We start from the raw sequence: 21,087 nt of genomic DNA on the forward strand, positions 1-21,087 counted from the left end.
TCAAGAACATCCTGTGACATTTGAACTCACAGCTACTATAATTACAAATTACTAGAGATTTGGCAGTTACAAATTAAGCAGTATTACTTAAGGGGAAAAATACTAAAAATAAGCTTGAGAGACACATGTAAAATTCCCAGACCTCCTGCTTGCTTAGGAAAATCATTCTCTTCTCTATTTGTGAGTTTCCCCTTGGCAAAGCAGCTACTGAAAGTGTTTCTATACCACAGCCTCATTAAGCATTATTATGACTTCCTTCTAATTGAATTTTAATCTACTATGATTTAGAAATTCCATGGTTATTATCTACTTAGTAAAAATGCCTATGTATTATAGCAGCTAAAAAAATCCAATTAACTTCTGATAACTATGCATTAAAATAGAATAATTATCAGAAAGAATTCAAGAATTTTCCACCTCTTGTTTTAGAGCAGTTAGTTTCTTGTGAATTAAACATATACAATGCACTTATGTTTATTTTCTTTTGATTTGCTGATCTGTTTCAGTATCTAGATGCTCAAATCACTGGTTCAGTGTCATGAGCTTTACTTTGTCTGTAAAAACTTATCTACAGTACGACTTCAGTTTTTCAAACTTAAACCCTTCTGCCAAGAAAGACCACTGAAAAAACACCAAAGTAACATAAAAAATTATTTTCTAAACTTGTCATTTAGAGCAAGAGAAACTTTGTAGTATTTTTGCCTGGTATTTTTTTAAGTGTATAACATGCTTCATTTGTCACTAAAATGTTACATTTTTGCATACCTCCCTCCCTTTCAGTCTGAGCTCCAGGAATGGATTCTTAATGGAAAAATTTGCATAACTCTATCTAGTAAAAACTATGAAGAGAAAAAAAAATCTTAGCTATTCCTCTAAGTACTGCATTTCCTCGCAAATTAAATTCCCTGAGATTCCTCCTTTAATTTAACAATATTAGAAATAAATATTTTCTGTGCTTTAGTTGACATGGTTAAGGTTCTGCTAGGTTTCCTATTTTAAACCTATTCACTTAAAGAAATTAAAATGGCAAAACTAGCAAATAATAAATAGTTGTTATTCTTATTGCCAGTTCATTTTTGGTTCTGGTTTTAGAGGTCACATCTTCATTTTTCTAGAACAGCCTTAGAATAGACCTGCACTACGAATTCATAAAGAAGGATCATTTTAAAACCTAAGAGCAAACAATACTTACCAAAGACAAGTATGAACAGCGTATTTAAAGACACCACCCAAAAGACATGTTCCTGTAAAGAGTACAGGGGAAAGAGGAAGGAAGACGACAAGAAAACAGTACATAAATGTCAGTCTTTTAAATAAGTGACTTATCTTTTATATCTCAACTTCTTATTTCAATGGTGTATTATCACCAGAACTTGCGCATCTCATGTTAGAGTCAGGAAGTTTGTGCTCTAACACAAAGACCAAAACATGCAGCTCAGTTACATTCATGAACATTTATCTAGATAAGCACACTTACTCTTGCTTACATTTTGTAAAAGTAGGCTTTTATTTTAAAATCTATACAAAGAGTTCCATCTTTAAAAAGAATTACATAAAATGTGTGGCTATTTTTTTCATAAATGAGAAAATGTTCATCTGAACTTTTAACAATTAGTCTTTGCCACAACAAACACATTAACAAAACTGACACCTCTGATTCTAGACATGACAACACATCTCCATTTTTTTCTATTGCTTTTAGCTAAGATGTGACCTCAGCCACAAATACACTGGATTTTTACTTCTTATGATATTAATATTTAAGTATTTAAGGTAAATGATTAATTACATAATTGTAAACCTAAGGCATCACATTTAAATAAGAGACATCAATGACCTTCAAGGTATTTTTCAAACTTAATGATTCTAAGATAGAAAATTTTGAAAAGAGAGTCAAATGAAGATCTTAGATTTTAAAATCTAGTCTGTACTAGATGTACTGGTGTTATGGTGGTATTAGGACAAAAATATATTTGAATGATAATTGTATTTTAATTATGACAAAGATCAAAACATAAGGTTAGGACACATATGTATTTTCAGTGTGTGCTTTTTAAAAGGTCTAGTTTTATTTACAGTGGAGTAAGTGACCCAAAGTCATCTACGTCTTTTAAGAAATTCCACTTTTATGCCACAAACACACCCCATTAATTTGTAAAACTCCTAAAAACCCAGTTTGCTTGATCATGACATCATATTAAACTCTCTTTAAAGAAATATATATATTATATGAAAATAATGACTTCAAATACAATTATGTATATTAAAAAATACAGGTACTTAAAAAAATCCTTCTGTAGAAATTCTTGAAAAGTAGGATTGCACTTACTAAGAAAACCAGAGATCCATCAAGTCCAAGCATCTGTGAAGATAAGAAAGATATTATCAGAAAAACTAACCTGAATCTAAAATAAGCCTCTTTCCCATTGACCTTTATTGTCTAATGCACTCAAGAGTTTTTAATGGCTCAACCAACAGTACCAGCACATAAATTTTTACCGATAAAGAGAGAAACTAAGTTCTCATTCAACACAGAAAACTCAGGTGTTCAAAGGCAGTGATGTACATGTGGAATATCTGAATACACATGTATCTATATGCATCAAACCAAACACAGAATCTATTAATTTATAAGCTGTTTCTCTCCATGACTTTGAAGACTTTGACAAAGATTTTGTATTTACAAAACATTGTAGTGATTGAATGGCTGTTTAAGTACATGTTTAATCAACTCAATACTTAAATACAAGAGCAAATTTTTCTATCATCCTACTTGCAAAATATCAGCTTATGCTGCTCTGAGAAAAGTTAGTATTTTACCATTGATGTATAAAAGCAACCACTAACAGAGTAATTTGCTATACTGTATGCTAGTAATTTTTGAACAGAATTGTTTTACAGCTAGGGAAGATGGCAAACAAATTCTTCATCACTCAGCACAGCTTTTATGGGAAGCATCTACAGAGCAGTCAAAAATAATATGAGGACTTTGCACTAAGTTTCAAGATATAAGAGTTGCACATATTTTACAAATCAAACTAAGAAGCAAAAATGTTTGAAAGTTCAAAAAACTTGCATGGTATTTTCACAGGATGACATAATAGAAGAGCCTACCCCAATTTTGATACTAAATGTCAACTACACCATCTATTACCTATGTCAGCAAGTAACATTGGAAGTAGTTATGAGAGTATAATGAAACTGACTTCTATGTTCATGGAAAAGCAACAAAATATCATCAGTTAAGAATGTATCAGCACTTTCTAGCAAATAAATTGGGTTCAGAAATACAGCACTTTCATCCTGAAATAAACAACAGAATGGTTCAGGAACCTGAATTTCTGCACACCTTTTTTTAATGAAATATCTTTCAAAGCACACTAAGAAGCTTGCTGTAATTCAAAACAAATATCAAGATGTGCCACTCATGATGAAAACTGTATTTCTGCTAACCTGCAGTCGAGGCAATAACTATACCACAGCCTAGTAGTGATGCTGGTAAATCACATGAAGCTGCTGCACCTACCTTCAGGCAGATTTTGCTGAATCTGGTGAGCTTGGAACTCAGATGTTGGCTACTTCTAGACCAGCTACACAAACATAATTTTCAAGTTTCTATCCTACCCCATGATTACAGTGTATATGCATGTCATACTCTAGTTATGGAATTTGTGATCCACAAACAATACAGACACCATGTTAAATTAAAATGCTCGATCATTTTTAGAGAAATACATTGGCTTTTTGCAAAGAAATCTAAATTTCTCTTTTCTTTAGTCTAATGCTTTCATGAACACTAAAATTAAGCATAAACTACATCTAATGCAACATCTTTGCACTCCTAATCTGGCCCAGTGTCCTCAAAGCCGGCTGCAAGTCAGTTCCATACCTCACCAAGTGGAAGACTTCAGAAAAGACTACTAAAACATGTTTTATGCTGCTACTATATACTTATAAACTACTACTATATTTAAAATCAAAGAAATGCTTTCTTTAAGGGTTAAAAGGTAACATCATAATATTTTGTTTATAATATAACAACTTTTCTAGGTCACTAAAGGCTCTTACAAAAGATAGATTTCCAAATCTATCCCAAACGCATTTTAACACAGCAATACTACAAATCATTTCAAGTATGAGCCTGAATTATTAAATTCAAGAAAATGATTCTTACTCACTCGCTCCCAAGTAAGCTCTTCTGCTGCTCGATCCCATTCCAAAGCATTCCAGTTCATGTCATCTGAGGGGACAATGGCCATTGTTACAGTTATATCACCCAAAACAAGATGTAACCACTCCATGTTATGTTCTAAATGAACAAAAATACTTGAGTGTATAATATTCATCTTGTAACTGCCGAAAGCTTTTCAGCAAGCAGATGCTTCAGCACTCAAAACACATGAAAATTATCAAAGCCAAGATAAATAAGCTGAAGTGGGAATTTACACAGCTTCCTTCAATTACAACAGTTTGATACTCACTTAATTTGTACGTAGTAAGAACTAGAACATTAATGTTTTGAGTCACCTGTTACCTTGTGCTCCATTGTTTGCATCTGCTGCATCTTCCACTGCAGCATCCTCTTCATCTTCATTATCTTCCTCTTCTTCATCTACTTGTTCCTCTTGAATTTCAGGGTTCTCACCTACAACTACATTCTCAGCTGCTGGGTTAGCAGGTTGATCAAGCACAGCATTTTCAACACCTCCATTTACAGCAGCCTGAGCCTGTAGAAACAGGATTTAGTACTTGGTTAAATTGATCAAGCACTCTTCATGCCTTTATCCTGTATATATATGAAACTGAACAGTATTTTACAAAGTCAATAATATATTTTCTAGATAAGAATTACACTTGGGACCACTAAACCTTTAAAAACAGAAAAAGAAATATTCAGATAACTTTACAGAGTAGCTGAGGTAGGAAAGGGCTTCTAGAGATCATCTCGCCAACCTGACTACCCAAAGCAGGCTCAGCTATGGCAGGGTTAGTGCTTGGCTTAGTTTGTTTCCACTTGGCTTTTGAGCCATCTTTTCCTGAGGTGGAAACTTTACAATCTCTCTAAGCAACCTGTTCCAGTAGGTGATCACAGTAGCAGTATTAAAAAAAAAAAAAAAAAAAAAAAAAAAAAAAAAAACCCACCTGTTTTTTTTTTTAATCTAAATGGAATTTCTTGCATTTTAATTTAAGCCTACTGCCTACGGTCCTGTCACTCAATACCAGTAAGAAGAATACCTGTCACTCAGTACCAAGAACCATGGCTCTGTCTTCTTTACATCCCTCCATCAGGCATTCATACAGACTGGTAAGGTCCACCCTGAGCATTCCCATTTTCAAACTAAATAATTCTAGCTCTCTTAGCCTCTCATCATGTCAGATGTTCCAGTCCTTCAGTAATTTCTGTTGGCTCTTCACTGCACTCACTCCAGTCTGTCCATGTCTTTTTTGTACTGGAGGACCCTAAACTGGATACGGCACTCCAGATGTGGTTCACCAGTGCTTAATAGAGGAGAACTCCCTCATGGAAACTTTCATTATATGAGAAAGATGATAATTCAAGGCCAACTCGAGTCTGTCATGAAGATGAGAATCTCTGTCTTTTAAAAACTGACAATTACTAAAACAACATTTTGAACTATCTCTTCCCTGTGTGTGGATCACTTATATGATCACTTCTTCACCCAAAAGGCTCCTGGAAAGCACTGAAGGAGTTCACATGCATGTGTGGGGAGTGGGAGGAGGGCAGAGAAGCTCCAACTTCAGTGGTGTCAACAAAACTTACAATTTCTTTGAGAACAGTGAATTGTTACCTCATGAAATACCAGCATACTTAGGAAAAAGACAAAATAAAAGCAAAGTGCATCTTCATTAACCATGCCTGCAAATTCAGCTTTATGGGCATAAAATTATCTTAAAAATGGTAAAGATACAGAGCTAAGAATCTATGCAATGCTACACAATAATACAACTTCAAAAACATAACAGCAGTGAGCAGTGTCACCGAGTTTGTGTACGAAGAAGTGTTCAACTTCTGTAACAAAGATACCATGAAGTAAAATAACATTACTGTTGTGTTCTGTATTATTTATTCTCAGTAGTAAATACATTTTCTAAATTAATTGTGAACTAATGTTTTACCTCATTTTGTTGACCAACACCATTGAGTGGCTGTTGTTGATTTTGTTCCAACCACTGTGGTGCTCCTCCATGGACGATCTGCTCACGTAACCATACAAGGCTGATAAATGCACACAGAGTGCATGTCACCACAAAACAGCCCTGCAAACAGTCAGCCAGTAAGTTCTCCCTGTTTAAAAAAAAATCAATTAATGAAAGCAATATTTTGCTGGCAACACTACCAAGTAGCTCAAAAAAAACAATCTCTCAGAATAGCACAGGAAACACAATAGTCGCTAAGTAAGTTGTTTGATATAGTAAGAGGTTTACTTAAATGGCTAAATGCTTAATATCCAGTCCACCTAAGCAATTTATCGGCTGAGCTACCTGAACCAGAAGAATGGACCTCTGTAGGGTTTCCCTTCAACTGCTATACCTTTCAGGTAGCATTTTACCTCATATAGTATCTCTATACCTTAAAAATCTTAATCAATCAGATCATACATAATTGTATAGCAGCAGTAAAGCAAAGTTCAGCCAGCCAACCAAAACCAGGATTTCATGCAATGCAAGAGATACTTAAACCATCTTAAGCAATTTTCATCCCTATTTTCAGGTACCTCCTTGGAAAACTACAACATGTTCTTAAAAATAAGTAAGAAACATGGCACCATAGTACTCTGCCATCTCCAAAGAAGCATCAGTTTGGTCCCCCTTGAAGCTGCACACTTGTGCCTGCACAGCACAGTGAATACCATGAGGACATGAAATCCAAAATGGAAAGATGACACAAGAGGCTACTGTAATTGACTCTGCCAAAGAAATAAATGTCAAAACACAGTTTCACACACTATTAAAATCTGACAAATACTTGAGTCCCTTATTTTCTCCCAAGACTGTAATAGACATGAGGTGCTCTAGGTTCAGTTGTTTCAGATTCTTCTCCAAAAAATAAAACCAGAATCTACACTACAGAGATAACAGCAAATATACTGTTATTAGACTGAAACAAGCATCCTCTCTCCAATAATGACCTGATTTCTCAAATCAAATAGCCCAATTGAGATGACTTAGCTGAACCACAGAGAACATTCATTCCAAATTTGCTTGATGTGCAGCTGATTCTACTTAAACTCAGTTTCAGTTCCTCATGCTCAAGATAATGAGAAAGTAAGAGGCTTGAATTTAAGTAAGCTTGGAATTCTGTTGTTTGTTACTTACTGGTTTTTTAGGCAAAATTGATTTTAAAAGGAAAAGGAAAGAATGTGCAATAGCAGATGGTGATTGAAGCATTAAAAATCCAAGTATCAGCTAGAAGGAAATCTGATAAAGAATAATCCCTCTCACATAAGATACTCAGAATGGATAAAAATAAATTCAAAATATAAAAATGCAACAAAAACCAAAGTGACATTATTAGGGACACATTTCTTAATATTCGATGTATCTGATTTAAACCATAGGAAATTGACTTTTTAAATTATAAAGGTTGCAGCATAAGTTTTCTTGACATCAAATACAAATTTTCATTAACCAGGGCCTGCTTTGTAGTCAGTTTTCCAGCTCCAAAGATCCTGAATAATGGAACTCCAAATTGAAATAATTTCAATTGTAATGGTGTTGTCTATACATCTGGTTGTGCAAAGGGTAATAATAATAATAATGGGCAGTTGCTCATTAAGATGGTACAAGATAAAAAATGTAACTGGATGAAAGAGACACTAAGTTCCAAAGTTACTGTTTTCAGGGTAATCTGACTAAAACAGGTTTTTAGATCAAACTACTGAAGTACTTACGTGGACAGAATATCTAATGGCAGTGTCAGTAGTGAGCTCACAGAGCCAGTAAACAAGCACTTGTAGATACGACCTGCATGAATAAACAGAAGCTTGATATAAATTTGATTTTGGCTACAGCTTCACTTGGAAAGGACCTCCCAGTACCCCCATTTCACCTGTTGCTCAACTAAATTTATGACATGGAAGAAAACTTCAACTTTCAGCGCATGAACAGAACTCAAGATCATATACAACCACATGGAACAAAGATGTATTTTAGCTGCACATCTTTGAAAGTACACTTTCAAAGTGTAAGAACTGCCATACTAGATTAGACCCAAGATTCTTCCAGACCTGTGTCCAGCACTGGTCACACTAATGGATGCCTAAGGAAGAATACGAAAACAGGTTAAAGATACTTGCAGTGATACTTCTCATATGCTTCACTTCCTATTCCAAAATACCTCACAGCTAATTAATCCTTGATGCAATTTTTCCCCTTTAATTTGCTCAATCGCATTTTGAATGTGTGTAAACTTCTGGTGTTATGATATCATGTCACAAGGACCATCATTATTTCATCATCTGTTTTAAGTAACTATTTTATGGATTAATAGATGATGCTAGTAAAAATTAGCTTTTTATCGTAATGTGTATTTAAAAAGTAGGTCATCAGTGTGGTTTACTTCAGAAAATAAGGTGATGCCAATATCATGCTGTTCTCAAACTAAGTCTGTGCCAGCTACAAATTAAAACACATACCAAGAAACTGTCTGGGGAGATGCATTTACTCTCTTGCTCTTTTGTTCAAGGGGTGTATTACGGTTTGTAAAGATGCACTTCCAATTATTTCCATGACTGAACATTATAGCCTTTCTGCCTTTCTCAATTTTCTGTGTATTCTTAGCTTGTTGAAACATCCATATTCCTTTTTCTGTCTCTATTTGGAAAGTAAATTTCAAACTGGATACTAGAGTAATTTAAATGTGCACTCTCTTTTCCACTGAATCCCTTTACTACTTATATGACTTTGACATTTTAAGAGTTTCACAAATCAATTTGTCCATGATTGTAAAGGAATTTTACTTTTCCCATAAAAAATCCTGCACTTTCATTTAGTGATGGTTAATAAAAATAGGACAACTCTTCTATCCTAATATTAATAAATAGCATAAAATAAATCCTTTGATGTAGATTTTAAAGAAGATAACTGAGAAGAGGCATTTTATTGGAGTAAGACACTTAAAAGCTCTTTCATGCATTCTCTCCTATGTCTTAACACCTTTCTGCATTGCACTACTGGCTTAAGAGTCAAACTGGTAGAATTTCTGAGAGAAAATAAATTAAATAGCATCTTTTTTTTTTTTTTTTTTTTTTGGATAAACAATAATGGTCTCACAAAATTTTGTTGCAGGAAGCGGCACACTTCCCTGTGTATAAGAGCATTATGTACAGAAAATTAATACTTACATGCAGTAAGAGGTACTACTCCCAACCACGCAAAGGCCACAAGTGTATAATGAAACCAGTATCGTATTGCTGTGCCAATACTCGTAACCAGCCCAGCAAAGATGTCTTGGATTGGAAGCCGTGAAGGCATATCTGGGGAATAAACTGTGTAGAAAAGGTACTTATTAAACAGTTTGTCCTTTAGAGAAGCATTTATGTAGAATTCCTGCCAACTAAACTGTTTGCATCTGACAAAAGCTTACTAGAAAAATAAGCATATTTTACGTTCTCAAGAGATGACTCCAAACAAACAACAACAAAAAAGAATTCACATAACACATTTGTTTAATTGTGTACTGAAAGGAATGGGAAAATTAATAAGCTCCATGCCAGTTTTTGACCCAAGAGAAGTTTTTAATAGCTTTGTTAACTATAAACTCCAATTACCTAAAAATAAGCTCAAGAAAAACCAGATTCTAAAATCAGTATCACTCTCACTCAACACTACCTCAGAAATTTTTCTATCTGTTATTTATAAACCTAGTTCATGGACAGAGCACGAGGAACAATGGCAATTAGCAATTTTGCACACTATCCACTTGTTTGTGCTAGATAATTTACATCCTACTTGCCATCCAACAGCACAGACCAAAAAAAACCCCCAGCAAAATAAAAGCAGTACACAGGGAGGAAAATTGAAGAGAACTGATAAAATATCCACAGACATTGAAATTTACACACCATGATTGACTTTCAGCAGATATCTGTTTCATATCACACAGAATTTCTTCTAAGGACGCTCCTATTACAGATCACAATGCAAATCTCTCATCCTGCACAGATATTCTCATATGAAATTTTGACTTTTTAAACTCAACACCTATATGTTGCACAGGCCCATCCCCACTCAAAAGCCAAGAAAACCAGTGGTGAGGTCTTCTCTTGCTAACAATTAGAAAACATGTAACAAGTTCATTACATGTACTTAGTTTCTACACACTTACATGGATATTAAGAACTAGTAATACACACTATAAATAACAGATTTGAATAAAGAAGATATCACTATATTTGGGAGTTGCACAAAGACATTGCTGCCTGGATGTTATGTTGGAATCATCTGTGCTTGAAGACTTTAACATTATGGACTATCTTTTAAAACCTTACATACTTCTAACTACATAAGGAAACTCAATTTTTAGAAGAACAAATAGAAAGAAGGTTTCAATTCCTCTCATGAGCAATCCGTTAAGAGTCTAACAAATACTGCTTTACGCTATCTACCTGCAGCCCCTTCACCAACATTCTCAATCATCCTTTTACTAGTCTCAGAGAAGAAGCCTCTACAGGAGTAAGAAATTATTTTCTCTCCAGGGCTATTTCCCTCAGTTTCTGTATTGTAAAGAGATCTCAAGAACACAGACAAACAGTATTAACATCCAGAAGTAGTCAAAAAAACGGCAGAGACTGGTGCATTATAGCAATATATACATTATAACTGAGACAAAGTAACAACAGTACCCTGAGACAAGTAGGACCTGTTTTGAAATTTCAAAGCTTGTTATTCACCAGGTATCTGGCAGGGAACTGGAATTCACGAAACAAAGGACTAAAAGTATAACGCTAGGGAACTGTAGCTGTGAAAACATAGAGCAGTGAATTGAAAGCAGGACACAAACATATTTTGACATCCTCTTACAATTTTCTTGTTACAGAAACAGATTTAGTACACAATTTGGAACCATAGAAAATGCCAAACGAAGTCTAACTAATGATCTCAACTCACACTGAACAAACATTCTGGAAAATTTCTGCCACAGGAGACAAAAAAGCTTTGTCAAGGGAAACAGAATATCTATTTAGAGCATATCTGTTAAATATTTATGGCACCACTCATAGACAATTCAGCAGACACTTTGAGAACTTTCTTGTTTTCAAAAAATATATTTTGATCAACACTTTGCAACAAGGACTACACAGAAAATATTAACTCTGTATTAATGATTTATTTGTTAGGGACAAGTTGCTAAGTTGGAAAGATTTGAAATTTACAAAATTTAAAACTGCAACTTTGAGGAATTGCTGAACACACACAAGAACTGTAAGAAAGAATGTCTTTCCTAACTTAAAGCAGAAAGTGATTATAAAAGCTGGCACTTTTGCGTGCTCACTTTTCTGAAGAGTTACAACATAGCTTTTTCAAATTAAAGAATAGTGTAGCTACTACACAGAGAACACAAGCTATATCCCCCAGATTTTAATAATTTGGTGATTTTTGATGATTTCAGAAGTTGAGGGTGGGAAGAAGGCTGCTTTTCCTGTGCACACCTCAAAATATGTACAGCTTTTCCCACTAGAAGCTTTATATAATGATGATAAGGTAAAATCATTCTATGTCCTGCAACACTCAGGTGCATGAAATGCAGGAATTCCTAGCATGACAGGAAAACCCCTGGTGTGCAAGCACCTTGTACCACTGAAGCTTGCTGCCAGTGATTTTCATAGCTTATCTTCTCACCTGTGTCTGCCACCCAGTGCTATTTTCTGTCCACACTGCACTTCCCTTTACCCACTCCCCACTATCACTTTGAGGCCTGAGACCTTGACCCCTGCTACCACAGCATCCATCCTCCTCATTCACTTCTGCACATGCATCTTCCTCACTGCAACTCCATCCCTTACTTTCCATCCCAGTAATCTTTCCTAACTCAGTTTCAGAAAGCAAAATCCTGCATTATTTACCACAGTTCCTCCAAATAAAAATCTTTCTACTAGAGACCAACTGAAACAATAGCATGTCTTTTTTCCTGTTACAGCATGAAATTCAAACAGACTTTGGGTGAGTTTTTCATAGGTTTAGCTCAGCTTCCTTGAGCTGTACAGATTATAGAAAAACTACTAGAAAGCTTTTTGGATACTTAGGTCACACCTATGCAGTGTAACTGCTAATTTAGTTGTGAATCCTAAATTTCGGTGGGGTTTTTTTGTTTGGTTGGTTGTTTTCAGGAGGTTGGGTTTTGTTTTACCCTCCCCTCCTGTAAGCCTTACTTTTCCAGGTAAACAATTATTAATTTTAGTTCTCCAAAACAGATGGTATATAAAAAAATTTGCTCTTACACTGACACAAATAAGGTAGGAAAAACACAAGGCTACCTTTAGAAGCTGTAATTTAACTTACTTCACAGAATCATTGCACTTCTAACCCTCTTACTCATAGATTCTTTCTTTACTACTACATTTGCAAGCCGTTTATATGCCACCTCAGTCATCCTCATGCACTGATCGTGAAATAAGACTGTGTAACTCGTAAGTAAAAACCATACATTTGATAGCTACTGGGTAAAAGCACTGGTTTGGTAAAACAGGGCTTGTGAGTTATTCTTTAGGTTGGAACAGATGATCTTCCTAAGACTGTTCCAACCCAAACCACTCTATGTTTCTGTGTTTTACACATGCAGACTTTGTTTCAAATCAACAAGGTAGAAGGTGAAAAACTCCACTCCTCAATACAGTTTTAACAAATATATGAAAGAACATTCATATAAATCTCCACTGTGTGTATACCCTCCACACTGGAGCTGGCAGAAGACACACTGAATTCTGTGCCAGCACATAGTATTTTGTTCCAGAAGTTTATTTTTTGAAATTAGCCTTTCTAGAAATTCTGAAGCTATGGTCTACAATGTTAAAACTTTATCATAACAAACAGGTAAAGATATCAGTTTAATATATCCTTCAATAACGTAATATCCAAATTACATGATAAGGAACACTGTACTCATATGGCTTCCTTTAGCTTTACAGTCTTTGTTTTAACAAAGCTTGTGACCACATACCAGCAATCAAGCTGCACAGAAAGCACAGAAATTAACCTATTCTGATCCTCAGACAAAGATCAGCCTAGTCTACTTCCATATTTGTATTTTTGACAGTATTTATGTTAACATTACCTCCTACAGAAGGGAGAAGTTTTGACAACTATATTTTCTTGGGAAATACAGCCTCACTGTCTTTCATGTGTCAGTGCTTATGCTTAGTACAGCGCATCCTTGCAAATGACAAAAGAAAGTGCATGTGTGGGGAGGAAAAGAACACAGAGTAGTTACTCTTTAAAAACTCAAGAAGAAAACACAGAAATTAAAAATTACCAAGTTATATGTATATATATATATATTATATGTGTGTATATATATATATATATATAGTCATGGTAATTACCAATTACCATGACAATCAAAAAATGTCTAAAACTACTTTTTTCATAGTTGTATTAACTCTTAACTTGCAGAACTTCAGAAAGGGAATTAATTTTAAAACATAAAAAATTTAGCTTTAAAGAATGCATTTGAAATCGAGTCATTTACCTACATGGCTAAACATATTTAGAGAATGATGCTAGTATTAAAAAGAAAAATTTGTTCCTTTGTACTCCTGCCAAAATACAAGTTGAATCTTCTCCTTTTTCCTTCCTTCCAAGCAATAACTAAACTAGCAGTTCAGATGCTAAAAAAAAATTCCCAAAATCTTACAGAACGTAGAGAATAAATGCACAAGAAATAGTTTATGAATACTCCATATATGAAAAGTTACACTAGCAAGGGGGCATTTTTGACAGAATGACAGCAACAGCCTTAGCAAGCAAACCAAGCTAAACAAGAGAGGAGCTGCTGGTATTACTGCACTAATACTCTATTACACTATTAGTGCTTATCTTCTGTAGCACAGATATTAATTACATGCATGTGTTTATTTGACCACATCCCCTGGTGAATCAAAAATGTGTTACACCTGGCATGGTTACAGGCCAGATCCAACTTTGCTTGGGGCATATATGCAAATCCCCTTTTTTTCTGCCTTATCATTCTCTCTCCAGCACCTGTGACTCCTTCCCTGCTCCCGCAAGCAGATCCAGTTTCCAGACTGGACAGCCATGTTATCTTCCAAAGAAAGAGGAACAAGAGAAATTAAGGAAACGGTAACTGCATGAGTATTGGGTGCAAGGGAAACAATGAAACAACGCCCCATGGGTAGGGAGGGCAGGAGGAATCTCTGCAGGGTACCTGACCTGCTACCCCTGTGTGAAGCCTAGTAGGAAAAAGCACACTGCAACGTGGAAAGCTGAGAAGGAAACCTTATCAGCTGAGCCTGCTCAGTCAGGGGAGTGACAAGTGTGTGAGAGAGGATAAGGAGACCTTTACTAGAGGCTGAATGTGGAGGACACTCTATTGGATGAGGAAGAAAAGGATTCCTTATTACCAATTTCAAAGCTCTTATGAAAAATGGCAATTTTTTTGAGCCACATTAACTCAACTAAGTTTTCTCACCTGTCCATAACCTGCAAGTATATTACAAGCTGTGCTGGCTAAAATAAAAGGCAATTTAATACTGGGTAGTTAGCATATCTTGACTGAAATGTAAGTGGAATAATCATAATTTCTATTATCTGTCTAGATCACTTGAACCAAAAGTGACAGAAGCCAAGTATTAGTGTTGTAGGTAGATCCTTTAAAGGCAACTGAAAACTGCCTTTCAAATTCAAATTTTGCCATGGTTTCACTTTACCGTTCAGACTTCCAAAAACTCAAGTTTATCAATGAAGCTGAAAACCTGCAACACTGTAATGCTGGCAACAAAAGAATGGCACTGAGGCTGTCAGTAAAAGGTACAGAATAATACTTTTTATATCTCACTTAAGATTATGAAAGAACCAAACTATCCATTATTTAAGCAATTCAAAGTCTGCAATAATGTGCATAAAAATTGCAATTAAAACAAGAATATAGAAGTTATGCCACAAGTTTGGATCTACCACACTGAATGAAAAGGTAATCACTTCATAGATATTATATGAGAAAAATTCTGAAACAATAGGAGCCAGTAAAACATACTTACTTGGTGTGAAAGCAAATCTGTGCTTACATAATTCACAGTATTCTTTTCTGCTGTGTTTAAGCCACTGAACTAAGCTGCAAGAAAAAGTGATCACATTAACACATGCCATACATGTCTCAGCCCTATCCCTCCATTAAGAAAAACACACCAATTCTCTGCTTTCACACTTAAACCAGGAGATTTGTGCTGTCAAGTAGGACTTAAATTAGCATGTTTATTAAATCCATTTAGGCCATGAAGTAAGTTTCAAACAGTAGAAAAAGGTAAACAGACATGTGTCACAGTGTTGATAAAGAACATCTTTGAGTACGTTATTGATCAAAGCAGACATCATGGCCTGGACATCCACCTGTGACACCAATTTTTATAAATACTTCAAGATATGACTACATAGATGCACACAGCTAAGATTTAGAACTGTATTTTTGAAAGAAGGACTATTAAAATACCATCAGAAATGACCATATAGACCAGAACTACAGTTTTTACTTTAGCACTTCCTGATCAAATGCACCTCAAAATGACTAAAAAGCACTAGTTTGTTTTTTTTTTTCTGTGAGGTTTGATGTTCGTTCTATTCACAGCTATAAGTGGGCAAAAAAACCCCAACAAAGCTATTTTTCTACTTAGTTTTCATAAAGCTCACATACAATCAGAACTGCAGTCTCAAACACAAATAATTATCAGTGCTTTCTTTCCATATATAATTACTAATTTTTTCCTGAATTGTAATGAATAATTATGTAAACAACATCACAACCCCAAACACTTTTCCACTGAATTTTTTTTTTTCACTAGTTAACATGAAGACTTGAAGTATTTCTAGAAACATGTCAATATGTTTTCATTAGGAAAAAGAAAATTAAGAAACACACAGACACAGAACTCACCATTCCTGATGAATAAATTTAATACTGCCAGTACACACACATGGATGATAGAGGGGTTTCTCAGGAGTTCCTTCCGACCGACAGACTCTGCATATATCTGCTGACAAGGACAAAAAGCTTATTACACTACTGCTTAAAGAACTTCAATTTTCAAGACAAATTACACAATTACATTCCAGAAACTTCACCATGTAGCAAAATGAAGCCAGAATAAATTGAAAGAGGATGAAAGACAGATTTCATCTGATGCAAGACAGAGACTGGGAGACCACCAGAAAGAGCAACAAGAACATTATCTGCCTGATCATGTTACATAAACTCAAAACATATCTTATAAAATTTTAGGATTTCTAGGAAAGAGACACAGTAAAACTACAGAAGGAAGTGTTTTCTACCTAAAGAGTTATCACTAGAACAACTGTTAAGGATAATTTTCTTGAATATGGATACTTTGAAATAGAAAAATTCCATCTCAGTTTGGTAAAAAGTAAACAGAGGCTGAACAGAAGATGCTTAATAATGTCCAACAATGACTTAAATAATTTGTTACTCCTGAACCTAGCAAACATATTTCCTTTGTGCTCTTTGTGAAAGGAAAAAAAATCCAAAACAACAGACACAGGTATTTTGCAATTTGCTACTTGGAGATAGCCTAGTGTCTAGTTAGAAAGCCATTTTCTATTTTCTATTTCGTAATTTCAGTAATATTTCCATAGGTCCCACACCTTCTTTATTCCTTATTTTTGATGTTTTCTTGCAACAAAAGGGTGCAAGAGGTTTTGTGGATAAACAAGTGAGCATAAACCTTTCCCTCTAAAAACCAGATGTCTATTTTAAATACCATTCAGTTAGCCAGATCTCTAAACACACAATTAAATAGAAATAAAAATCAAGTTTTATCTGTTTATTGACAGATGCATGATATTGTCCCTTGACTCTTCCTTTTGCTTCTATTAAGAAGTGAACATAAAATGTCCATTTTCATAGAATACGTGAGTTTGAGATTTCATATTTTTCTTAATTATTTCTCTATCAACCCTATCCAGCAAACATGTATATTTGTTCCAGTGGAACACATGCATATCAGAGATCTCTGTCATAAAAATACCATTTGATGTGAGAATACTGCAAATATGCAATTTCAAGTCTGAATCACCTATTTTTATTCTTGGCCAAAATCTTAAAAAGTAATGCTTTTCTACAAAAACTTCCAAAAGGCACCGAAGACTGATTTTTTTCTTTTTCTATAAAGAAGTCACATTATGACCATATCCATAGTCTATAGAGTATTAGGACAGTTTCTACACATAAAGCATAAGAATTCAGATTATTCAATTAAAAGAATTTTCCATCTATGAAAGTGTTTGAATGAATTCATTATGCAGCATGAAAATCTAGAATTAACAGAAACAGGTATTCAGAATCACATCAGTGCAGCTACAAAGAGACATAAAGAGTACTTCCATCACTGCCATGTTGAGCAGCGATGATTTGCAGTATTGCTGCAAACATCACGAGTCCCTGGTTCCTCTACTGACAAGAATGACCAGAACTGCTACTTCACTTAACAAGCTATTCTTTTATCCCAGAGAGCACTTCCACAGGGATGTCTCTCCAACTGGACAGGCAGGCCCTCCCCTACCCACTCTTGCTGTGGCATGCCCACCTCCTCCCGCATTCTTTCCAACAGAGCTGTTTCACGGCAGCAAGTGGACAGCTTTGTAGGCTGGATCAGCGTCACAAGGGGTCAGACAAGCACGAGACAGCACATGAAAACACTGTTTTAAGGATACTCTGGCACCAATGAAAGCAAGCTAAAAGCACACTGTTCCCTGAAGGATGCCCACTGCTCTCTGAATCTGCCCATTTAATGGCCTGTTGACTCACACAGCAAACTGTTCACTTATTGTCAAAACTTTTGGGAAAAAGCAATTTGCATTACTGTGAGCAAAAGAATTCTTTACGTGAGAAAAGACTGCCTGTTAGCTTACTAAAATAAACTTAATTTTTATTTTTTCAAAGCTATGATAATTTCTAGGTATTTCCACTTGTTTTACAAATCCAAATAAACATATTATGAGTGTAATTGTTTGGACTGTGAAGCCACTAATATCTTCAAATCAATAAACTCTGCTGAGGGTCAATGTGTTAAGCTATGCACCTTACGAACTACAGCCATGGTCAAAGAGAATTGCACCATGCAAGAATCACTATTTTTCTATGTGCACGTACACTCTGCACCCTGTTCTTCAGGCTCATGTTTTGGAAAAAATTATCTTGAATAATAAGTTCTTTCCTGTTCCCTTCGAGAATGATTCACTGCCTATTATCTCTCCAACTGAATCCAACACCAGAATATCAAAAAGTGAAGATTATGTTATTTAGCAACAAACCAATTTATCTAGAAAGAATCAGAACTACCTCTCTTCAGTAAAACCTGGTATCTGGTGCTTTCAGGTGCTGCAGAGAAGCAACTTTCACATTCATTCTGAGGTGAAGCAGCTTCCACTTAGGTCTGGCCATGACCCCAGACTGCCTCTCTTATCTAAGCTCTCTCCATGCAGTTCAGTTTTCTAGTTCCACAATACAGCTCAGTCAAGCACAAAGCCCATCAGAACCACAATGGCCGTAATACGGCTACCAAACAATCACCCGTTCAGAAAGTCCATCTGACACTTTGTAGCAGAAGCTCAAGCACACAGTAATATCATATTTCCTCTTCCTCAAGGCACTAACACATTCTTTGCTGCTGCTGTTCACAGCTTTCTAACCTTGGGAAGTCTCTTCAGCATTCTGGCAAGCTGCGTGAAGTTCTAATAGTAGGATCTGAGGTTTGAAACTGTAGAAGTTGTTACATTCTAGTGGTATTTATGGAAAGTGAGTATACAGACTGGTTACTTTCGTGCTGCCACTGGGAGCTTTTGAGGGCAACATTGATAAGGACACAATAAAATATCTAAGGCTGCATATATATGTGCCTTTGTGTGTGTTTATAGATAAAAACAGAAAAGTCCAATTTTCAAGTGTGGAATTTAACAAGTGTGGTTGATTTCATTGGTGTAAGTGACTTGGTCTACAGAGCTGCAGCAAGCAATTTTAAATGTTACATTTAAGAAACACTAATATTTTGATAAACCATCAGTGATCATGGGTATTATATATGTCTACAGCACAACCCAAAAGACACTACTACAAAGGTGCTGTCTCATTTCATCCAATAGTTTATGTTTTTCCAGCTTTTTTTGTTTAATCCTCTAAAGCAGGAAAATCAAGAGATACCTGATAAAAAGCTACATTCAAAATTATGCCAAAGTAACAAAAGCCAAGATGCAAAATGCTTTCCTTTGAACTGCTTTGCTACTGCAATATGTATTTACATTCATTGTTTGAGATTACAAACAAAGCTCCAATACTGCAAGAAACATAGCACAACTAACATCCTTTATTTAGTTTGGTTTACACTACAATATGAAATGCTGATCTGTCAAAGTTCTCCCGTATCTGCTTGAACTACATAGGCCCTCTCTGGAGACAGTCAAAACCCACCTGAACACATTCCTGTGTCACCTGTTCTTGGTGACCCTGCCTTGGCAGGAGGGTTTGAGGAGATGAACCCCAGAGATCGCTCACACCCTTAACAATTCTGTGATTTTGTGATAAACTAAGCATAACAAAAGTGCTGACAAAAGATAACCATGTTTGAGCTCATATAAAGCAATACCCTTAAAAATGGATACTACACATAGAACCCCCCCTCATGACTATGATATCTTTGACAAGTATTTTTAAGTTAGATAACTGACTACGTATTAGTCTGTTCTAAAAGAGACAGAGAAACATGTCAGCTGCTGCATATTTCAATTTTCCAAACAGATTGCCCAGCACAAGTAACAAAGTCAGCTTTGCGAAAGGAGCAGCTACTAGTATTCAGTTAAACGCGGAAATGTAAGGCTCCCTGGGCTACAGGGCCGGCCGGGTCCGACAGAGCCCGCTGGCAGGAGGGAGCTGGGGGCAGTGCCCTCCTCGCCGCCTCTCCTGCTGCCCCGGCCTGCTGCTTTCCCTCCCGGGGTCTCATTTCTCCCCCCGCGGCCCCCAGGTCCCCAGGCAAAGCCTCATCCGGCGAAAAGCTCCGGCGGGCCCCGGTGCCCATGTACGGCCCATGGCAGCACCGCCCCCCGTTCCCCCGCTCCCCGCGGTTATGCAAGGGGCACCGCGCGCCGCCTCACGCACTGCGCCCCTCGGCCCGGCCCGGCCCCGCGGCACGGCGGGGGGGCGCGGGGCCCGGGCACCTGCAGCTCCGCTGCGAGACGCCCCTCCGGGCGTGAACAGCCCCCAGCCCGCCCGGCGGGCCCGGTGACACTCTCCTTCTCCGCTGCCGCGCCCCTCCACCCTCCGAGGCTGCCCCGGCACAGCCCCTGCTCGGGGGCAGGCGGTAGCGAGGCAAGCACCGTACCTTCCTCAGCGGTCTCCATCTTGCCGGGCTGACGCAGCGCCGGCCGGGCGGGTGGCGTGACCGCGGGGGGCGGGGCCGCGCGCCGAGCGGACAGACCGGCCGCGCCGCCGAGCCCGAGAACACCGAGCGCGGCCGCGCGGGGACGGAGCGCCGCCCGCCGCGAGCGCCGCCTGGCGGGCACGCGGACAGGGAGGCCTCGCAGCGGGTCGGGCCGGAGTAGGCCGGGCGGGCGCTGCTGCGGGGCTGCCCCGCTCTCTTCTGCAGAAACACGGGGTCAGCTGCGTTGGAAAAGACCTCCGAGACCATTGGGTCAAACCTATGAACGAATACCTCCATGTCAACTAGACCATGGCACAAAGTGCCACGTACAGCTTTTCCTTAAACACCTCCGCGAACGGTGACTCCACCACCTCCCTGGGCAGCCCGTTCCAAAGCCCAATCACGCTTTCTGTGAAGAAATTCCCCATAATGTCCAATCAGAACCTTCCCTGCTGCATCTTCCGATTAT

The 21,087-nt window shown here is 37.1% G+C and overlaps 1 protein-coding gene across 2 annotated transcripts in view; it reads right to left on the reverse strand.

Annotated features, from left to right (window-relative positions):
- Window positions 1-20,737, reverse strand: part of MARCHF6 (membrane associated ring-CH-type finger 6) — a 44,376-nt gene extending 23,639 nt beyond the window's left edge. Inside the window, exons 1-10 of one of the 2 annotated variants that reach the window (XM_030265676.4) lie at window positions 20,580-20,737; window positions 16,127-16,223; window positions 15,237-15,310; window positions 9,366-9,509; window positions 7,914-7,986; window positions 6,139-6,307; window positions 4,535-4,727; window positions 4,179-4,240; window positions 2,330-2,362; window positions 1,193-1,244 (exon numbers count right to left, since the gene is read on the reverse strand). In XM_030265676.4, the coding sequence (XP_030121536.1) occupies window positions 1,193-1,244; window positions 2,330-2,362; window positions 4,179-4,240; window positions 4,535-4,727; window positions 6,139-6,307; window positions 7,914-7,986; window positions 9,366-9,509; window positions 15,237-15,310; window positions 16,127-16,223; window positions 20,580-20,598 (916 nt within the window). In that variant the 5' untranslated portion in view covers window positions 20,599-20,737. Of the gene's footprint in view, window positions 1-1,192; window positions 1,245-2,329; window positions 2,363-4,178; window positions 4,241-4,534; window positions 4,728-6,138; window positions 6,308-7,913; window positions 7,987-9,365; window positions 9,510-15,236; window positions 15,311-16,126; window positions 16,227-20,579 lie in introns of both variants that reach the window. The other variant, XM_030265675.4, reaches the window with a different exon arrangement.
- Between the last annotated feature and the right edge of the window lie 350 nt (window positions 20,738-21,087).

The sequence above is a fragment of the Taeniopygia guttata genome, chromosome 2 (genome assembly GCF_048771995.1).
Source record: "Taeniopygia guttata chromosome 2, bTaeGut7.mat, whole genome shotgun sequence".
Taxonomy (NCBI): Eukaryota; Metazoa; Chordata; class Aves; order Passeriformes; family Estrildidae; genus Taeniopygia; species Taeniopygia guttata.